General features: G+C 37.9%; 3 protein-coding genes and 1 pseudogene across 3 annotated transcripts; 3 read left to right on the top strand and 1 right to left on the bottom strand.

Moving 5' to 3' along the window:
- Positions 1–2,608: 2,608 nt before the first annotated feature.
- Positions 2,609–4,164, top strand: LOC146901540 (uncharacterized; annotated as a pseudogene).
- A 3,637-nt stretch (positions 4,165–7,801) lies between these two features.
- Positions 7,802–8,311, bottom strand: LOC146901539 (uncharacterized). Its single transcript, XM_085737065.1, has one exon. The coding sequence runs from the start codon at positions 8,309–8,311 to the stop codon at positions 7,802–7,804; it is 510 nt and encodes a 169-aa protein (XP_085593191.1).
- Positions 8,312–14,272: 5,961 nt separating this feature from the next.
- Positions 14,273–15,976, top strand: LOC146901538 (MYB-like transcription factor ODO1). The gene is made up of 2 exons (XM_085732413.1): positions 14,273–14,576; positions 15,050–15,976. Exons 1-2 carry the CDS (start codon positions 14,314–14,316, stop codon positions 15,603–15,605), a joined length of 819 nt encoding a protein of 272 aa, XP_085588539.1. The 5' UTR covers positions 14,273–14,313; the 3' UTR covers positions 15,606–15,976.
- A 3,288-nt stretch (positions 15,977–19,264) lies between these two features.
- On the top strand, positions 19,265–19,807 carry LOC146901537 (uncharacterized). The gene has a single exon (XM_085737063.1). The coding sequence runs from the start codon at positions 19,265–19,267 to the stop codon at positions 19,805–19,807; it is 543 nt and encodes a 180-aa protein (XP_085593189.1).
- Positions 19,808–20,301: the final 494 nt, after the last annotated feature.

Genomic DNA, 20,301 nt, shown 5'->3' with positions numbered 1-20,301 from the left:
GAATTTTAAGTCACAATTGGCACTTTATCATATCTCCCATAAGTGTGAGACTCCTTCGCATGAGGTCTGGTGACATAGCCAAATAAGGTCAACCAGAGGCACAACATGGTAAAAAATATGGGTTGATAGTGTTTTGATGAAAATAGGTTTATGATCATCTTTCATAAAAAAGAGAAAGAAAATTAGAAAAAAAAAGAATATAAAAAATATATCTAAAGATAATAGAAATGATAAAGGAAAAAAGTAGTGTGTGTTTTATTCATTGAAGTGTTAGGAATATAGCGGGTTATTGGTAATTTTATGATATAGTTGAAGATTTATTAGTAATTATTTCACCCAAAAAGATAATCAATTAAAAAAATATTACATCATTTTTAAATGTCTGATAAGCATGTATTTTTCTTTTTTTTAAGGGAGATAAGTATGTGATTTGTTAACTTAACATAACACGTCTACATTTTTCTATTGCTAGATCCCACCAAAGACCAAAAGAGAAGGTATTTAAAATAGTAGAGATTGAATATTTTTTTTTCTTTCATGAGAGTGGACATCTAAAAACTTATATTTAATATAATAAAATTAAACTAATGACATCCAAAAACTAAAAAAAATAGTTCATCATAGTGTTTGGAGTTTTGAGCGAGCTTATAATGGATTGATCATCACATTTGACTAAGAGAAACCCCAAAAATGAGATTGACACCACATCTTCACACAAAACCTGAAAGATATTATGTATATTGGTCATCTCACATTCATGTTTCTCAATATATATTTTTGCTTCCAAGGTAGAAGTTTAACTCACACATGACACATAAACATATCTCTATTATGTGTGAGACAGTCCGTATTTCTGATCTGGTGAGAGAGCCAAATAAGATCAGAGGCATAACATGTTAAAAAATATGGGTTGGTAGTGGTTTTATAGAGAAATATTTTTGTTCCTTTCTTTCATGAGAAAGGAGAAAGTATATTAGAAAAATAAAGAAGACGAAAAATGAATTTGAACATGAGAGAAATGAAAAGAGAAACAAGTAAGGAGTGATTGTTTTTCTCTAAGATAATAAAGTATATAATGAGTTATTGGTAATATTATACATTTATTTTCTCTAAGATAATAAAGTATATAATGAGTTATTGGTAATATTATACATTTATTGAAGGAGATAAGAATTAATCTGTAATTATCTTACCAAAATATTAGACTCATTAAAAAAATGTCACAACAATTTAAAATTTCTAATAAACATGTATGTATTTTTTATCTCAACAAAATACATCTACATTTTACTATTGTCAGATCTTACCAAAGATCAAAAGTGAATGAATCAGATATAACAGAGGTTGAATAATTTTTTGACATTTAAGATAAAAAATTAAACAAAACGACATTCAAAAACCAACAAATAAAAATATCACACCGTTGGAACTTTTGTGAGAGTCAAAATTGAGTTGTATGATCACATTAGGTTAAGTGCAATCACACGAGTGAGCTTAACATCACACCTTCATCCAATGTCTCAAGGCATTACAACATGGATCATATTATTTATTTGTTGGTCACATCTACTCTTGCATACAATGTGAAATTTTAACTTACACTTAACACATTAACATCTCTCCATTAAGTGTCAGACTCTCCGTGTTCGTGATCCACCACCTAGAACACTCCCGCTCCCCTACAACGTTGAACCATGATATCATACCACAGTTGGACTTTCTGGAGAAGCCAACAATAATGTGGATCAACTCATCGGAGAAAGGGCAACTACACCGTGAAAATGAGACTACATTTTCATCCAAAAATTTAAGGCTTAAGTATGAGTTTTTCACTCTTTTGATGTTCAACCTGTACTCTTTCACTTAATGTTGAACTTTAACTGACTTTTGCTACATCGCAATATTATCTCTTAAGTTTGACGGAATTCTAGCCCGTGCTTGGCACGGGTTTCCATGCTAGTTGATGTATATATATATATTCTATTCAGATCAATGAGAAAAGCCAAGCATTCTATAATCTTACATGGTATCAGATCCTAATCGATCTCTCTCTCTAAAAAAAAAAAAAAAGTAGAAAGCGACAAACACAGAAGCGTACGTGTATCATCTTCTTCCTTGCAGCAACCTTTGCCGCAAACAGCAAGCAGGACCTCCGTCCTCCACGTACGCCGCCACCGAACACGAAAACAACATCTGTTCTGTTCGCCCAGCCGCCGAACACGAGAACAACCTCTGTTCGCGCCGTCGCCGTCGCAATCAACATCACGATTCCGATCTCTGCCTGATCTGTCCACCCTCTGTTCTTCACCTTGCTCGTGATTCAAATCTCTGTTCGCGATTGCATCTGTTGTACCGACACTTCCGACGAACACCACCATCACCGCGCCGTACCTTCTCTCTTCTCTGTCGCGCTGTGTTCTTACTGTGTCTGTTCGTGACTGCTTGTGTTCAAATACTTCTCTGTGCCGTGTGTTGTTTTTCCAGCTCGTGATTCTTTCTCCAACTATCAATCATGTCTGATTCTGAAAACAGCAACGACAACCGCACACCTACCGCTGCCACCGGTGGTTCCAGCCAGAACAAGTCCACCGTGCTTAGAGGTTCAAAGACGGAGTTCCACCCTGCCCTTGCCGTCTCCAATATTAGGAACCATATTCCTATTATTCTTGAGATGGAAAAAGATCAATATGGAACCTGGGCGGAGCTTTTCCGCATTCATGCTCGCTCATATCGAGTCTTGCATCACATTGTTCCATCTACGGGAAAAACACCACCAGCCTCTACGGATGACGAGTATGAACAATGGACCACTCTTGATGCCACCGTTCTTTAGTGGATTTATTCCACTATTTCCACTAATTTGTTGACTACTATTCTGGAACCCAACTCCACTGCAATGGAAGCATGGAATCGTTTGTCAGATATTTTTCAGGATAACCAAAATGCTCGTGCTGTCACTCTTGAACAAGAGTTCTCCAACACCCGCATGGAGGATTTTCCCAATGTCTCTGCCTACTGTCAGTGCCTTAAGATGCTTTCCGACCAGTTGAGAAACGTCGGCTCTCCTGTCAACAATCACCGTCTGGTTCTTCAACTGATATCGGGTCTTTCAGAAGCTTATCGCAGTGTTGCCACCTTGATTCGCCAGAGTAATCCTCTTCCTGCATTCTATCAGGCTCGCTCCATGCTCACTTTGGAAGAAGCCGGTATGGCTAAGATGGCAAACACAGGCTCTCATGCTGCCATGCACACCACTCAGCCGAAACCCACTGAAGACACCTCTCAGCGTGGCAACCGCCGTCCCGGAGGACGTTCTCGCTCCCGTGGCAACCAAGGTCGCGGAGGGGGACGTGGTAACCGCAGTGCACCTCAGTCTGGAGCTCCTAGCTCCCCGTCACCTTGGTCCGCTCCTCCTTGGCAGCAGCAACAACAGTACCCAGCCTAGCAACAATGGGGTTGGACTCCACCACCATGGGCTATGCCTCTGTGTCCTTATCCCACATCTCAGTGGACACGCCCTACCGGTCCTCCTAAGCAGCCAGGCATTCTAGGACAGCGTCCTCAGGTGTATGCAGCCTCCACCTCATCTCAGATACCGACAGACATCGAGACAGCAATGCACACCATGTCACTCCACACTCCTGACAATCAATGGTACATGGATACTGGCGCAACATCTCACACGACCGCATCACAAGGTAATCTCTCGTCTTATTTTCCAGTAAGTAATTCAAATCAGAAAGTTATTGTAGGCAGTGGCCATGGAATTCCAATTCACGGCACCGGACACACACAAATAACCACATCTCACCAACCCCTTCACCTTAACCATGTCCTGCATGCCCCGAAAATTATTAAAAATTTAATTTCTGTAAGACGACTCACCACTGACAATAATGTTTCTGTTTCCTTTGACCCTTTTGGTTTTACTGTCTCTGATTTTCAGACGGGGATCACCCTTCTCAGATGTGACAGTCGTGGAGATCTTTATCCAGTTACCACCCCTCCCAGTTTTGCCGGTCTCACATCCAGTCTTTGGCATAGTCGTCTTGGTCATCCTGGCGTGTCTGTTTTGAATTCCCTTCGCAAAAATAAGTTCATATGTTGTGAACCTTTCAATTCTTCTGTTGTTTGTGACTCTTGTGTTTTAGGCAAACATGTTAAATTGCCATTTTTTGATTCTCAAACTACGACTTTGATGCCTTTTGATATTTTACATAGTGATTTATGGACGTCTCCAATTTTAAGTTCTGCTGGTCATAAATATTATGTCTTATTCTTAGATGATTTTACAAATTTTTTGTGGACTTTTCCTATTAGCAGAAAATCTCTTGTGTTTGAAACGTTTAAGTCACTTACTCAACTCATTCAAACTCAATTTTTGCAAAAAGTCAAAACATTTCAATGTGACAATGACGGTGAATATAATAATGAGATTTTTCAAAAATATTGCATTGATCATGGCCTTGTTTTTCGCTTCTCTTGTCCCTACACATCCTCACAAAATGGGAAAGCGGAACGTAAAATAAGAACTATTAATAATATGATCCGCACTATGCTAGCTCATTCTTCTGTTCCACCGTCATTTTGGCATCATGCTCTTCACATGGCAACTTATCTGTTAAACATTCTTCCATGCAAAACACTTCAAAATCAGTCACCAACACAACTCTTATATCACCGTGATCCCACTTACACACATCTACGAGCTTTTGGTTGTCTATGTTATCCCTTATTCCCGTCACCCACCATTCATAAGTTACAACCCCGCTCTACTCCGTGTGTCTTCTTGGGTTATCCCTTGAATCATAGAGGTTACAAATGTTATGATTTGTCAAACAGAAAATTAATAATTTCGAGGCATGTTATCTTTGATGAAAATCAATTTCCCTTCACCAAGATGCATTCCCCCTCGCCAAACTCTTATCACTTCCTAGATAATGACATGCACCCTTACCTTATACATCAGTGGCAAAATCAAATATTACCACCTGTCACACACAACCAACCAACACCAACAACCTCAATTGATGAACCAATCTCATCAATAAACCAACAGAACCCATATATTGCCTCTCCGACCAGCTCATCAACTACACCTTCCTCTCTTCCACAATCCCCAATTCAACCGCATCCACCTCCACCTACACGAACCATCACTACTCGTAGCATGAAAGGCATTGTAAAACCACGCAAGATTTTTAACTTATCACTCTCTCACTCCGACCACACCATCTCTCCCATACCTAAAAACCCCAAACTAGCCTTATCCGATCCGAATTGGAAATCCGCAATGCAATCTGAATTTGATGCTCTTATTAGAAATAAGACGTGGGATTTAGTTCCTCGTCCTTGTGATGCTAATCTTATTCGATGCATGTGGATTTTTAGACATAAGAAAAATTCTGATGGCTCATTTGAGCGATATAAGGCTCGTCTTGTAGGTGATGGCAGATCACAGGTTGCAGGTGTGGATTGTGATGAGACTTTCAGCCCGGTGGTTAAACCTGCTACCATCAGAACAGTGCTCACCATTGCTCTCTCCAAATCCTGGCCCATTCATCAACTGGATGTCCAAAATGCATTTTTACATGGTGATCTTAATGAAACTGTTTACATGCATCAACCATTGGGTTTCCGTGATTTTCATCATCCAGATTATGTGTGTCGTTTGAAAAAGTCACTTTATGGTCTCAAGCAAGCGCCCAGAGCATGGTACCAACGCTTTGCTGACTATGTATCCACCATTGGTTTCCAACATAGCACATCAGATCACTCTCTCTTCATATATCGACAACAGTCTGACATGTCCTACATTCTTCTTTATGTGGACGACATCATACTTATCACCTCTACTCATGCCCTTCGCAAATTAATTATGTCACTTTTAGCATCTGAATTTGCGATGAAGGACCTGGGCCCCCTGAGTTATTTTTTGGGCATTGCTGTATCTCGTCATTCTGGTGGTCTTTTTCTTAGTCAAAGCACCTATGCTTCTGAGATCATCGAGCGTGCTGGCATGGCATCCTGCAAAACGTCTGCCACACCCGTCGATACGAAGCAGAAGTTCAGCACCTCCTCTAGAACACCTTATGAGGATCCTTCTTTATATCGGAGTCTTGCAGGAGCCTTACAGTACCTCACGTTCACTAGACCTGACATCTCCTATGCAGTTCAACAAATATGTCTTCATATGCATGCACCCAACACAGAACACATGATTGCTCTTAAGCGCATTCTCCGTTATGTACAGGGTACCATACACCTTGGTCTACATTTATCACCATCACCTATTACTAAGCTGATCTCCTACACTGACGCTGATTGGGGTGGATGTCCTGACACTAGACGCTCCACATCCGGGTACTGTGTTTTTCTTGGTGACAATCTTATCTCTTGGTCTTCCAAAAGACAGCCTACGCTCTCTCGTTCTAGTGCTGAAGCTGAATATAGAGGTGTTGCGAATGTTGTCTCTGAATCATGTTGGATCCGCAACCTTCTTCTGGAGCTCCATTTTCCCATTCCTCATGCCACTTTGGTATATTGTGACAATGTTAGTGCCATCTATCTATCTGGTAATCATGTGCAGCATCAGCGTACCAAACATATTGAGATGGACATTCATTTTGTTCGGGAAAATGTAGCTCGTGGTCAGGCACGCGTACTTCATGTTCCCTCCAAACATCAGATTGCGGACATTTTCACCAAAGGGCTCCCTCGTATTCTTTTTGATGACTTTCGGACCAGTCTAAGCGTCCGTGAACCTCCCGCTTCGACTGCGGGGGTGTGATAGAATAGAATATTTTGTTGTAATTAGTCATAATTAGTTTCCTATAATTATGTTGTATCATAATAATCATAATTAGATAGTTGACCAAATGTTACACATTGATGTATATATATTCTATTCAGATCAATGAGAAAAGCCAAGCATTCTATAATCTTACAACTCATGCATGTTCCTAGTGATTATGTAGATGTTAAAACCTTTTGGTGCATAAAATAAGAAATTTGGTCTAAGATCTAATATCTAATGAAATAATAGGTAACATTGCTTGAAACTGGCCTATTATCTTTTGGTGTTGTTATCTAGGCCCTGTGGAAGGAAATGAATGAATTTGAATTTCTTTTATCTATGGTCCACTTTGGGAACGACTTTAGCTGCAACATTGTGTCACTACACTACACCCATTCGATCTATAAGGAGATGATGAATCTTAATGCTAGGAAAGTTTTAAACCCTCATTAGGAAAACTACTCATTCTTTTTTTTTTTGAAACGGCAAAATATTATTAACCGACGAGCCCGTGCGAGAAGCACTAATAAGCTCGGGTGGAAAAAAAATACAAACAAGGGGAAATCGGTTGCCTATCAATCACCTGGCTCGAACAAAAACCCCTTAAAAACCACCCTAAAACATAAGACTAACAAGAAAAGTAATGACACAGGCATATACACATGAAATAGCCACAAGCATATCCCTGCGTCAACACCACAGGCAGCGAAACACGCACAAAACTAACCCCAACAACCAAACTGACCGCCTGCCACTGAGCAACAAAACAGCTCTTGCCCAATTCCCCCATCCCACACGCTGCTCACCACCAACACCCAAACAGCTACCAACAATCAACCTGCAACATACCATACCGGCTGAACAAGCACTGGCCGCCCCACAAAAACCATACCGAAGCAGCTGAACTCAGCAAAACTGCTGGGACAGAAACACAGAAAAAGGCCAACCGCTAAAAAACCCACAGATGCTGCACCAATCAAACACAACCGCTGAACCCCCTGCGCCTTAACGCTCTAGACAAAGTCTTGGATTCCAACTCCATTCATAGAAGAAGCAAGATGGGGTACTAGACCTATCCAACATCCATCTCCAAGATAACACCTTTATCTCCTCAATCACCTCATCCACCACATAATTAATCCCCTTGAAAATCAAGTCATTTCTCTTAACCCACAAAACCCAAATAGTTGTATGCCAAACCAACCAAAGGCCTTTAGTGGCCTTATTAGCACTCCCACCTTCACTCCAACAATCCCAAAGCACAAAAAGATTAGGAGGAATTAAAAAGCTACAATCAAACCACCTCATCACTCTAGCCCAAACCAAACTTGCAACATCACAATGAAGGAAAATATGAGTGGCCGATTCTTCCTTCAAATTACAAAACACACACATCGTAGAAACCTCCGGAGGTAAAGCATTCCTCAACGAAAGATTAACCCTTGTTGGGATTCTATTAAGAAGCACCCTCCAACCAAAAGCAATCACTTTTGAAGGAGCCGGACTCTTCCACATATTATCAAACACCCGTTTCTCCTCAACTCCCTCACTTTAAAATCACTTCCTCCAACTTCAAATAGGCCGATTTGACGGAATAACTTCCAAAGTCTTCTAACTTCCATCTCCACTCATCATCCTTATCTAACCATCTAGCTCCCTCTAAATCTTCCAATAGACTAATAAGCAACTCCTCCTCCCACACAAAAAGTCTTCGCCTCCAAATGAAATTCCAATCCCATCTCCCCTCCCTAGCCAATCCAATGACACCCACCATAGCCTCCTTTTGAGACGAAATTGAATAAAGTCGTGGATATTTAAGCGCAAAACACCGACCTCCACACCAATTATCACGCCAAAAACTCGTCTTCAAACCATTCCCCACCTTTCGATCAATTTCGCTACTAAACCACCCTTTGCTACCAAAGTCTTCTAACTTCACCACATTCTTCCACCACATTGACGCAAACCGAGGCAAAGAGGAATAGTCACTCTCCAACAAAATATCCCTACAAGGCCCATATTTTTCCTCAAGGACCTCCTTCCACAATGCCGATTCCTCCACTAAAAATCTCCATTTCCATTTTGCCAATAAACACACATTCATAAGCCTAATGTCTTTAATCCCAATACCACCATTCTTCTTTTGTTGGCACACCGACTTCCATTTCACCCAACTAATTTTCTTCCCCCCACCCACTCCTCCCCAAAGGAACTCCCTTTGCATTCTAACAATCCTCTTCCAAACTTGGTCCGGCATCTTCATAAAAGTCAAATAAAATATCGGAATTGAATTAAGAACCGAGTTAAGAAGAACAATCCTACCTCCGAAGCTCACGTACTTGTGACCCCAAGAGTTCAACCTACCCCTCAAAATTTCCAACATCGGTTCCCATGTGGACATGCTCTTCGGGTTGGCCCCCACCGGTAACCCCAAATATTTGAACGGTAAACTCCCTTGACTACAATTCAAAAAATCACACGCCATTACCATAAAGTCATCCGGAATATTCACACCTATAAGAGAGCTTTTAGAAAAATTAATTTTCAACCCAGAAACCATTTCAAAACCTCTCAAAAGTGCCTTCATCATCCAAAGATTTTCTACCGAAGCTTTCCCAATACAAAGGGTGTCGTCGGCATATTGCAAGTGAGACACCACCAAACCGTTCCCTCCCATCGCAAAACCTTCAAATAAATTCAAATCCACCGCATTCCTCATCAACCCACTAAAGCCTTCCGCAACCAACAAAAAAAGGAAAGGTGCTAGAAGGTCCCCTTGTTTAAGACCTCTTTGAATACAAATTTCCTCCGTCGGGCTACCATTAACAAGAATAGACATACTCCCACCAAACACACAAGCCTTCATCCAAGCTACCCACTTCTCACACAATCCCACCCTTCTCATCATATATTCCAAAAAGCCCCAATCCACGGAGTCATATGCCTTCTCAAAATCAACCTTTAAAATCAAACAATCTTTATTAGCTTTTTTCGCATAGTCTATTAACTCATTCACCACCAAAACCCCATCCACCAAATTCCTCCCTTTAATAAAAGCCGATTGAGAAGTTGAAATAACCGAACTCATAATATTCGCCAACCTTCTAGCCAATACCTTTGTTAATAACTTATAAAGACTACCAAGCAAAGAAATGGGCCTATAATCCTCAAGTTCCAACGGGGACGACACCTTGGGAATAAGAGTCACAAAATACGCCAACATACTCTTCGGGAGCACCTCATTTGCATGGAATTGATCGAACATTATCCTCACTTCATTCTTCATTAAGTACCAAAATTCCTTCACAAAGGCAAAGTTATAACCATCCGGACCCGGACTTTTATTCCCATCACTTTCACGCACGACCAATTCTATCTCTTCCATGTAAAATGGTGCCACTAAAGAAACATTTTCCGCTTCGGAAAACTTCTTAAAGTTGACCCCATCCAAAGTCGGCCTCTCCCAAGAGCAACCGGCAACATGCTCCCTAAAATGATTCACCACCTTCCTTCTCACATCCATCGGAGACACCACCCAACCCTCGTTAACTTTTAAAGCCTTGATAGCATTCCTACTAGACCTCAATTTAACACTATTTTGGAAAAACTTGGAATTAGCATCTCCCTCTTTCAACCATTTTGATCTAGATCTTTGCACAATCAACGAGTCCTTAGCTTTTAGGAGCCTCCATAACTCTTCGAACTTCAATTTCCGGGTAGTCACCTCTAAATCGCTCAACCCTCCCACCTCTCCTATTTCATCAAGACTCTTGATATCTTCCACCAATCTCTCCACCCTTGCCTCCAAACCACCATACTCCTCCCTATTCCAAGCTTTGATCTTAGTTTTTAACACCTTTAATTTTTCTTTTAGAACAAAGCTCATCCACCCTTCAACGGAATGATTCCTCCATGCTTCCTCCACCACACCCTTAAAATTCCGGTTTTGGAGCCAAAAGTTATTGAAACGAAACGGCTTCGGACCCCAATCCCATCCTCCATTTTTTAAGACCAACGGACAATGATCCGACACATCCCTTGGCAACACCCAAAGAGAATTATCCCCCCAAGCATTCACCCATTCCTCCGAAATGAGCATCCTGTCAATTCTACTCATCGATCTACCATTAGGATGATACCAAGTGAATCGTCGGCCCAACACATTCAAATCTTCCAACTCCACATCATTAATGAATCTATTAAACAATTCCATCTCCACCACTTGGGACGAGGAAGCTCCATCATTAACTCCCCTCCTCTCATCCCTTCTACACACAACATTAAAGTCCCCCATCACACACCACGCCCCCTCGCCCCTACTTTGCCGTTCCTCCAAGATATTCTCCCACAATCTTTTCTTGGATTCCAAGTCGCATTTGGAATACACATTAATTAAAAAGCTTCTAATTTTCTCCACACCCCACTCCAAACACACCCCTACATAACCTTCACCTTGTAAAACTACTCATTCTTATAAAGTTAATGTACATGGTTCGTTCATTCCTTCCTCTAGGAGTACTGCAGTTGGGGGATTGTTCTTGATGATCTTGGGAAAATGGTTACCTATTTTTACTCCAAAATCAATTATTGTAATGCATTATATTTTGGCATATGTCTTACCCATAATATTTCCCTTGGTTGTGTGTTTTTTGAGGTTGATTCATTGGTATTGAGCATGCTTATCAACCGTGATGCCAATAAGGGTGTTGATTTGATTACTTCACTAGGACTTTAAAGCACGTGTACTTTTAACTATTTTAGGTAACCCTTGTCCTCTTTTACACTCCTTGATGTTTGTGTTAACTATCTTAGGCAACCCTTGTCCTCTTTTACACTCCTTGATGTTTGTGGTTTGTAGGGCTTCTTGTAGGGCTTCTTGTAGTACCCTTGTCCTCTTCAACTTAATTAAATTTCTGTTTGTTCACATTAGATGTTTTCCTAACATGACTTTAAGTAGTGCACTATCAAATAGTTTGGTCTATTGGAAAGAAAATGGGTATCGAAACAAGATTAATCAAACCATTATATTGCTTGTTAGGTTTAAAGGAACATAAATGTCGCTATTATGTCCATTCCTTTATTAAAATAATACCATAATACTCACACTTAGTCCTAAAAAGCTATACATTTTATATATGGGTAATTAACGTATTTAGGATAGACTCCAATATCAATCCTAACTCACTACAAAAAAATCAAATTAGTAAGTAAGAATTGTCTAAGTATGTCAATTTGGTTTATGATTATGTAGCATACATTTAGTTTGAATTTCTTCAACAAAAAAATGTAGCATTAGTTTAGTTTGAATTGGCATCGTGCTATCAAAAAGCTTTTTTTTTTTTTCCTTTCACAAAAGGGATAATGTTATGAAAGTGTCATCGAGTATAAAACTAAGAGCTCTCCTACTTAATGAAATCTTTTGGCAAGAACTCTCTATTTACTCATAACATTGGATAAACACGAATTTGAAAATTACATTCACACATAAAAAAATACACATAATTTTTTTTAGGGTAAAAAAATACAAACCATGTGATTATTATTTTTCTACTTTTGTTTTTTTTATGTGACCAAATGTAATATCCAAATTGTTTGTGTTAAGAATTGTTCGACTATGAAACAATAATACATTGTAGTTAGCGGCGAAGCTATGTGTGTAAATGGGGTAGTTTTAGCTACCCAAAAAATATATTTTTTATATTTAAATAGGTTAGTATATTTAGTAATTAGCTGTTCTTGTGAGCTTATATCAGTTGATATTAACTTAATTCTGTTAGGGATAAGGGCTTTTCTTGTAGTATTTAAGGCTTATTTTGCTTTGCCGTTGATTGTATTGACTTAGTGACTCTTCGGTTGGAAAGTTTCCCGTAAGACTTAATCATATACAGGGCTCACGCTCATAAGTCATTAGAGATAGCTAAAGTGATTTTCACACCGATGACAGTTTCAATATCTACTAACATATCTAGATTCTAGATGAGCTATTTTCCAAAACTCTGACTAATAAAATTAATCTTAAGTCTTAACCATTCATTCCTTAGCCATCCTTCCAAATAAACTAAAGTCTTTAGCTCACTAAACTACTTATAATTGCGGTCATACATATACGCTAGGCACAGTAATAAGTTACTAAATTTCCGCAACTCGTATTAATAATGATAGTCAGTTTCATGGATATTCTATGAAGAGCTATAATTTTCAAAGTCGAAAACAGAGCAAAAACCGACTTTAAAATTATATTTAAAGGTTTAGGCAAATAGTTATTTTTGTCACTAAATGTGTAACAAGTAGTCAAAACATCCTTTCGATGTAGAGAAATTACAAAATAGTCTTTGATTGTGCACTATTTAGTCAAAATAATCCTTGACGAAAAATGTTTACATATTTCGTGCCACTTCGCGTTTAAACCGTCTTCGCGTTAACCTACCACACTTCAACCCTCCAAAAGCTCCAAGGTCATGGTTTTAAAGGAAACATTCTAATGTCAGAAATTATTTTGAACAACAGAGTGCACAATCAGACACTTTTGTAATTTCTCTACATTGATGGAATATTGTGGCTACTCGTTATACATTCAGGAACGAAAATGATTATTTGCTCTTAAAGGTTTATATTAGATTTATAAAACTAGTTCATTTGACAATGTCGATATTATTAGATTGTAAAATATATTTACATAAAAAATAATAATATTATTGAGCACATTTATATTAAATCATGATTAGAAAATTATAAAAACAGAAGTAATTAAATTTTGTCTGTTAATAAACACCTTTAATTCACCAACGTAGTATCAGTTATCATGGAGTTTCATAAAATCAACCGGTTACCTTGTTCATGAAGAACAAAGATAGAGTTTTCTAGCAATCACCTTCACCATATCATGAAGAACACAATACGTAGTGATGACGAAATGATTGAGTAAGAGTGAAATCATGGCAGTGTCTATGTAATGGCAAAATGTTAAAAAAGCATAATCATTTCACGCATTAATATTATTTTTTTACTTTTTAAGATATAAATAACCTTACACAAATCCATGCTATTGGGTCACACATCTTTCAGCATCACCAATTTTGCGCAGCTAGGAAACACCAGAATTCCTTATATTAGTTCCCACATACCTTTCCCAACCCATAGCGGACCCCTCCAACCTTCTCCTGTTTATCATTGTCTCTTAAAAACTTCATAATTTTTTTAAGGGTCTTGTTAACGAGTGCCCCTGAGGCACTCTTTAAGCATTCTAAATTAAGAAATTATTCCTTCAAAAAGTCAAAAAGTTCAATTTCCAATGCATTAAATACACATGTTTTTATTAAAAAGTTACTATTTAAAACCCTTAACAAGTGCTCCGGGGGCATTCGTCAACATTTCCTTTTTTTTTTTAATTATGCACATTTTTATTACTTATGATTTAATTAATTAGAATAGAAAAAGGTGTGGGCTATATATAAAGGCAGTGTTGGTGAGACTTTTACTTTTGCATTACTTTGAAGGACTTGCATTGGTCGTGAGTTATGGGGAGACAACCTTGTTGTGACAAACTTGGTGTGAAGAAAGGTCCATGGACAGCTGAGGAAGACAAGAAACTCATCACTTTTATTCTTACCAATGGACAATGTTGTTGGCGTGCTGTGCCTAAACTTGCCGGCCTTCGGCGCTGCGGTAAGAGCTGTCGTCTTCGTTGGACTAATTATCTTCGTCCTGATTTAAAGAGAGGTCTCCTCACTGAAGCAGAGGAGCAGCTTGTTATTGATCTCCATGCCCGCCTCGGCAACAGGTTTTCTATTTATTTTATTCAGTTATGTGATATCATATGTATTTATGTCTATCTCTCTTAGTAGTATTTTTTACCTTATACAACCAACATAAACACATAAAATACACGCACAAAACAAATGACACCGTTTTTTACAGCAAAATTCTTATGTAAAAAAATCATTTCTCTTTTAATCATTTAATTAGCGAATCCTTCAATTCAATTAACATGTCTAAATTATTATTGATGTTAAAAGTAGGTGGGCATTTTATATCATGTCTTAGACAGGGTTTTCTTGTGGCTTAAGCAATTGAATATTTGTTTTGCTTACTAGAGAATATAGACATATATTTAAAGATTTCTATATATTATAGCATAATTATCTTCTATTATTATTATTTTTTTGTATATATGGTTTTCGTCCGTGCGCAATTGCATAGACTAATTTATTACGTTGGTGATGGATTTTGATATATAGTTGATTGTTGTCTCAGGTGGTCGAAGATTGCTTCACGGTTACCCGGGAGAACAGACAATGAGATTAAAAATCATTGGAACACACACATCAAGAAAAAGCTCATTAAGATGGGAATTGATCCCATTACTCATGAACCTTTGAATAAACAAGCATCATCCAATGATAGTAGTACTTCATCCCCTGCAGAAAATTCGTCACAGCCTGTTAACAACCATGAAGTGAAGGAAACTGATGGGGTTGTCAACTCAGAGGAGAATTCAAGCTCATCCCCAGCTGAAAATTCTTCTGGAGAAGAATTACTTTTGCTAGATAGCATTTGCAGTGACGATTCTCTAATGAATAGTATATGGTTGGATGAAACACCATTGGTGGAAGCCCTTTGGGAAATGGACACTACACCTATAGCAGAAAATACAAAAAATGACATGAATTTTATGCCTTCTTGGGAGGATAATTGTGCTTGGCTATTTGATTGTCAAGACTTTGGTATTCATGACTTTGGATTTAATTGTTTCAATGAGATAGAGTCAAGTACACTGCAAACTATAGGGATGAAGGAAAATAAACATTAGCATATGAATAAGTAAGTATATTTGGCTTGTGAGAAAAAAAATACCATGAGCTAAAATTGAAGCTCCTTGTGTTGAGTTTTATTTAGTTAGTGTTTCAAAGAATGTTCTTGGAAAGTGGAAGGTGAACCTTTCCTCTTATGATGTTCCTAGTGAACCAAATCAAAAAAATGATAGCAAGCCAAAAATAATGGTAATGCTACATAGTAAATATACTTTCTTCCAATTAATTGGTGTAATTTTATGTGTACTGTAGTGACATAAAAAAGTGAAATGTCAAAGTAAGATTATTAGAGGGTTCTTTTCTAACATCAATATATTGTACAAAGATGTTTAATTTGAAAATAATGGAAAAATCTTATGTGATTATTTTATCCTGCTGTATTCTCTTCATTTTCTATTTTCTGTCACATTAGATGTTGGAGCACATGTTCTGATGTCATAATAACATTTTGCCATGCTAATGAAATGAATTGAAGCAGAGACATATTAGTGTTACACATACTGTTTGTCATGTGCACAAAAACTATATATTTTCTCTTTGTTGTGATATCGCCCCCACTCTGAACCTTTTGTTATAACTATGTTATTAAGTTCCTTTACAAAATCATGCGAGAATGGTGCCCCTTACAATGATACTAGGAGTGAATAAGGTCTACATGACCAATCTTGCAGTAGGCTAAAAAAATTAAGGGTTAATAGTGTTTTTCACCCCAGTAATATAGGTCATTTTCGGTTTTCGTCCTCGTAAAATTTTTTTTCTCCTGAAAAGACCCCTCCCCCCTCCAACTCAGCAGATTCGCTTACGTGGCGCTGACTTGGTTTTTTTTTTAATGGCCACGTGTCAAAAAAAATTCCACATCAGATTTTTATTTTTAAAATATTTGAAAATAAATTTTAAAAAATAAAAAAATCATTAAAATATTCAGATTTTAAAATTTAAAAAATCGAAAAATTATTTTTAAAAAATTCAGATTCTGAAATATAAAAAAATAGTCATATTTGTTTCCAAAAAATTTAAAAATCGAAAAAAAATTAGATTTTTTTTTCAAAAATTAGAAAAAATCAGAAAATATAATCAGATTTTTTTTAAAATTAAAAAGATTTTATAAAATTCTGGAATTTAATTTTCAAAATTACAAAAGAGGTCAGATTTTTTGAAAAAAAAAATCTGAAATTTTTTTAAAAATCTGTATACAAATATAGAAAAAATTCATATTTTTTATAAGATTTGTGATTTCAACCTCCTCTAAGGAAGTGCTGAATTCTAGGAAAAATGGAATTTCCACGACTTTTATAAAACCCTCTAAATTTGTATCCAGATTCTCAAAAATTAATTTTTTTAAAAAAAATCTGACTTTTTTTAATTTGAAAATTTACTTTTTTTGTATTTTGAAAATTAAATTCCAGAATTTTTTAAATCTTTTTAATTTTAGAAAAATCTGGTTATATTTTCTGATTTTTTTCTAATTTTTTATATTTCGAAAAAAAATCATAATAGTTTTTTTATAATTTTTTAAATTCAAATTTTTTTCGAAAATAAATTTCTGGAAAAAATTTAGGATAAATTCAAAAAAAATTTCGTAAATTTTATTCCATAATTTTTATAAAATATTGGAAAAAGTTGGTTTTTTTTATACAAAGAAAAAAATTTGGTAATAAAAAACATTTCCAGATTTTTTTTTAAAAAAATCCGTAAAAAAAAATTCCTGAATTTTTTTTCTAATTTTTACAATTTTTTATTTTCAAAAATTAATTTTCAAACCAATTTTTTATTTTTACAAATTTTTTTGGATTTTTTTATTTTTAAAAATTAAATATCAAATATTTTAATAATAAAATCTGATGTGGCCAATTTAAAAAAAAAAAAAGCCAACTCAGCGCCACATAAGCGAATCTGCTGAGTTGGAGGGGGAGGGGTGTTTTCCGGAATTTTTTTTTTACGAGGGTGCAAATCAAACCGAAAATTTTACACGGGCGAAAACTGGAAATGACTTATATTACAGGGGTGAAAAACACTATTAACCCAAAAATTAAATATGATAACCCCCATGAAGAAGAACACCTTTCACATATAGTCGACGATTATTCATGTTTAGCATGTCCTCAACAAAATTGGATCAATCTTAATTCATACGGGCCTTTGAGCTCAATATATATAAATATGAGATTTACTTTTCCCATCCTACTGCCTTCTCGTGCGCCCTACAAAAATTCCAAAAATACCCCTGGTCCGGATTACGTAATCCAGACCAGATTGTTAGCGTTTCCGAAAAACATAATCCGGACAAATACGATATAAATATTTTGTGTCTTTCTTTGATGTCAACGGTCTCTGTTGACCGTTATACAACCCCCGCATAAGTTGCAATGCAATTGCAGGGGTCGTATGAGCGGTCAACAATGACCATGACACCACAAACACTCCTAAAAGCTACCTAAAAGACTTAAATTTTTTTGAAGAAAATGTAAGAAAGGACGTGAAGAAGAATGAAAGAAAATGTTGAAGATCTAAGCCTTTTTATAGCCTTATATAAGTCATAGGTCTTAATTACAGTCAAATAAAACGTGTTCCACATTCAAAACCGTCAAAAATTGAATTCAAACTCCACTAACCGGCCTAACCTTTGGTGAAACGTCACCGGCCAAAATGTTACTGAGGGTTTTCGAAAAATACAATCCGGAATGCATGCATTTGTTCCGGATTATATAGTCCGAACTGCACCTGACCCTTTATTTGGATCGTTTTCGTTGCGAATGCCTTGGAAAAAAATAGATCATAAGACAAATAAACAGTTAAAAAAAACCATAATAACATAAATGATGAATCTTTTGGGAAGGTGTTCGAAGAAGAGCTTTTGAACTCGATCTTGTCGGCCTGTCAACTGACATGTTACGATCGGCAGGCGGTCAAATAGTGTTGTGCTGACCAAAGACAGAGAACATGGTTCTCACGTCGCCGTCGTTTGTGAGTTTCATCCGTCTGAAGCGAAGAGATACGGCTGAGTCGGACAATGGACATCGATATTCAACACCGACCACCCTCCTCATGTTTGTGTGAGTTGACGGTTGATTTAATCCAGCTCATCCTTCATCCCGGAGAGGGTGACATCGTCGCGAATCTTAAACAGATGGGGTGGTGTTCCACCGTTGTAGTAGACTGCCGCTAGCTTGGTGTTCGGATCAAAGCCAGGGAATTCCATGATATTTTTTTTTGGTGTAGTTTACTTGTAATGAAATCAGGGACCCCTATTTATAGAGGTATTTGGGCGCTGTGGGCCACAAAAATTGTCGGTGCAATGTGGGCCACATAGAAGAATCCAATGCTGAATCAATTCGGATTCTAAAATCCGAACCAACCCTCACCATACACAAAGGCCGAAGTTTCCCTTTGGTACACCCCATTATCGTCTTTTCCGGAATATATAGTCCGGAATATATGTGCATTCCGGATTGTATATTCTGGATTGCACCATAAGCTTTACGACCCTATTGTTTCCCCGCTTGTGAGTAAATGGAAACCTCCCAGGGGCTTTACTGATCCGGGACACTACCGAGCTGCCATCGATTCGATGGACCTTTCTCATGTCACCTGGAGGCCGTACGAGAGACTACTACACATCACGCCCTTTCAGGATATATGCTGGTACTCCGGATGGATCATGGCCGGCAGCGACAGGATGGTCCGTCACTTGCCAGAGCGGGTTCTTAGGCAGTACGGGTATGTCCAGAGAATTCCCAGGCCTCCTACAGACATTGAGCTTCTTGCGGCGGATGACGTGGCCCAGACCTTCACGGAGTTTGCTCTACATGTCCTCGGCCATCAGCATAGGCGTGATCCAGTTCCGGATAACCAGCCGTGGGCTCATACTAGGGGGTACATGAGATGGTTCGTTAGAGTATCACATCCTATTGTGAACCCCCCTGCGGCCATTCCTGACTACGTAACTGATGCCCCTCCTCGTCCTGTCCCTCCTTATGAGGAGGTTCTTGTTGAGCAGCAGTGGGCCAGACATCCTCCCGACCCATACCAGATCATCAACAACATTAGAGCTAGAGTGGACAGTGCAATTGGGCATCCAGATGTGTTTGGTAATCCAGAGGTTCTTCGCATCATGCAGGGCATACAGTCTGAGTGGAGCATGCTGGAGCAGGTGCCGACTCCGCAGAGGGGGAGTAGGAGTCCACGGGATGGACCAACATGACTTGTGTAGCTTTTATGACATGTGTAGTTTTTTTTTGTTTGACATTTTGTTGGATTTGGGTGTAATCCTATCACACTTGCGCTTTTTTGCGTTTTTATGACATTATGCGTTATTTTATTCCGTTGTTTTATTATGTTATTTTTTCGTAATATAATTATGAGTTAATGCTTGATTGAATGAATGATGGAAATTCTGTTCTTGAATGAATGTATGAAAGAAGGATTGAAAAAAATAGGGAAAATAGAGGTTTCTGCCTCTTCTGGTTGTATGCACAGAGTGTGCGTGAGTTAACTCACGAATGTGCTACTGGCTGCGTTCACGCAGTGTTAATGGCTGCGCGAGTTAACTCACGCAGTGTTAATGGCTGCGCAAGTTAACTGACGTAGTGTTTAACACTTGCGTTACTTAAGTTGCGCAACGCATGTTAACTAACGCATACATTTACACCTGCGTTAGTTAACATGCGCAAGGGTAAATATGGAAGGGTTGCAGGG

The sequence above is a fragment of the Medicago sativa genome, chromosome 8, assembly GCF_051527215.1.
Source record: "Medicago sativa cultivar Bolivia chromosome 8, Bolivia_mono, whole genome shotgun sequence".
NCBI classification, from domain to species: Eukaryota; Viridiplantae; Streptophyta; class Magnoliopsida; order Fabales; family Fabaceae; genus Medicago; species Medicago sativa.
The sequence above is the reverse complement of the archived record's forward strand: the minus strand, read 5'-3'. Positions and strand labels throughout refer to the sequence as shown.

Excerpts from the sequence above, each read along its gene's own strand:
- LOC146901539 (XM_085737065.1), bottom strand. The coding sequence starts at position 8,311 with ATGTGGAAGAGTCCGGCTCCTTCAAAAGTGATTGCTTTTGGTTGGAGG.
- LOC146901538 (XM_085732413.1), top strand. The coding sequence starts at position 14,314 with ATGGGGAGACAACCTTGTTGTGACAAACTTGGTGTGAAGAAAGGTCCA. Across the intron at positions 14,577-15,049 it reads CATGCCCGCCTCGGCAACAG|GTGGTCGAAGATTGCTTCAC; the intron begins GTTTTCTATTTA and ends TTGTTGTCTCAG.
- LOC146901537 (XM_085737063.1), top strand. The coding sequence starts at position 19,265 with ATGGCCGGCAGCGACAGGATGGTCCGTCACTTGCCAGAGCGGGTTCTT.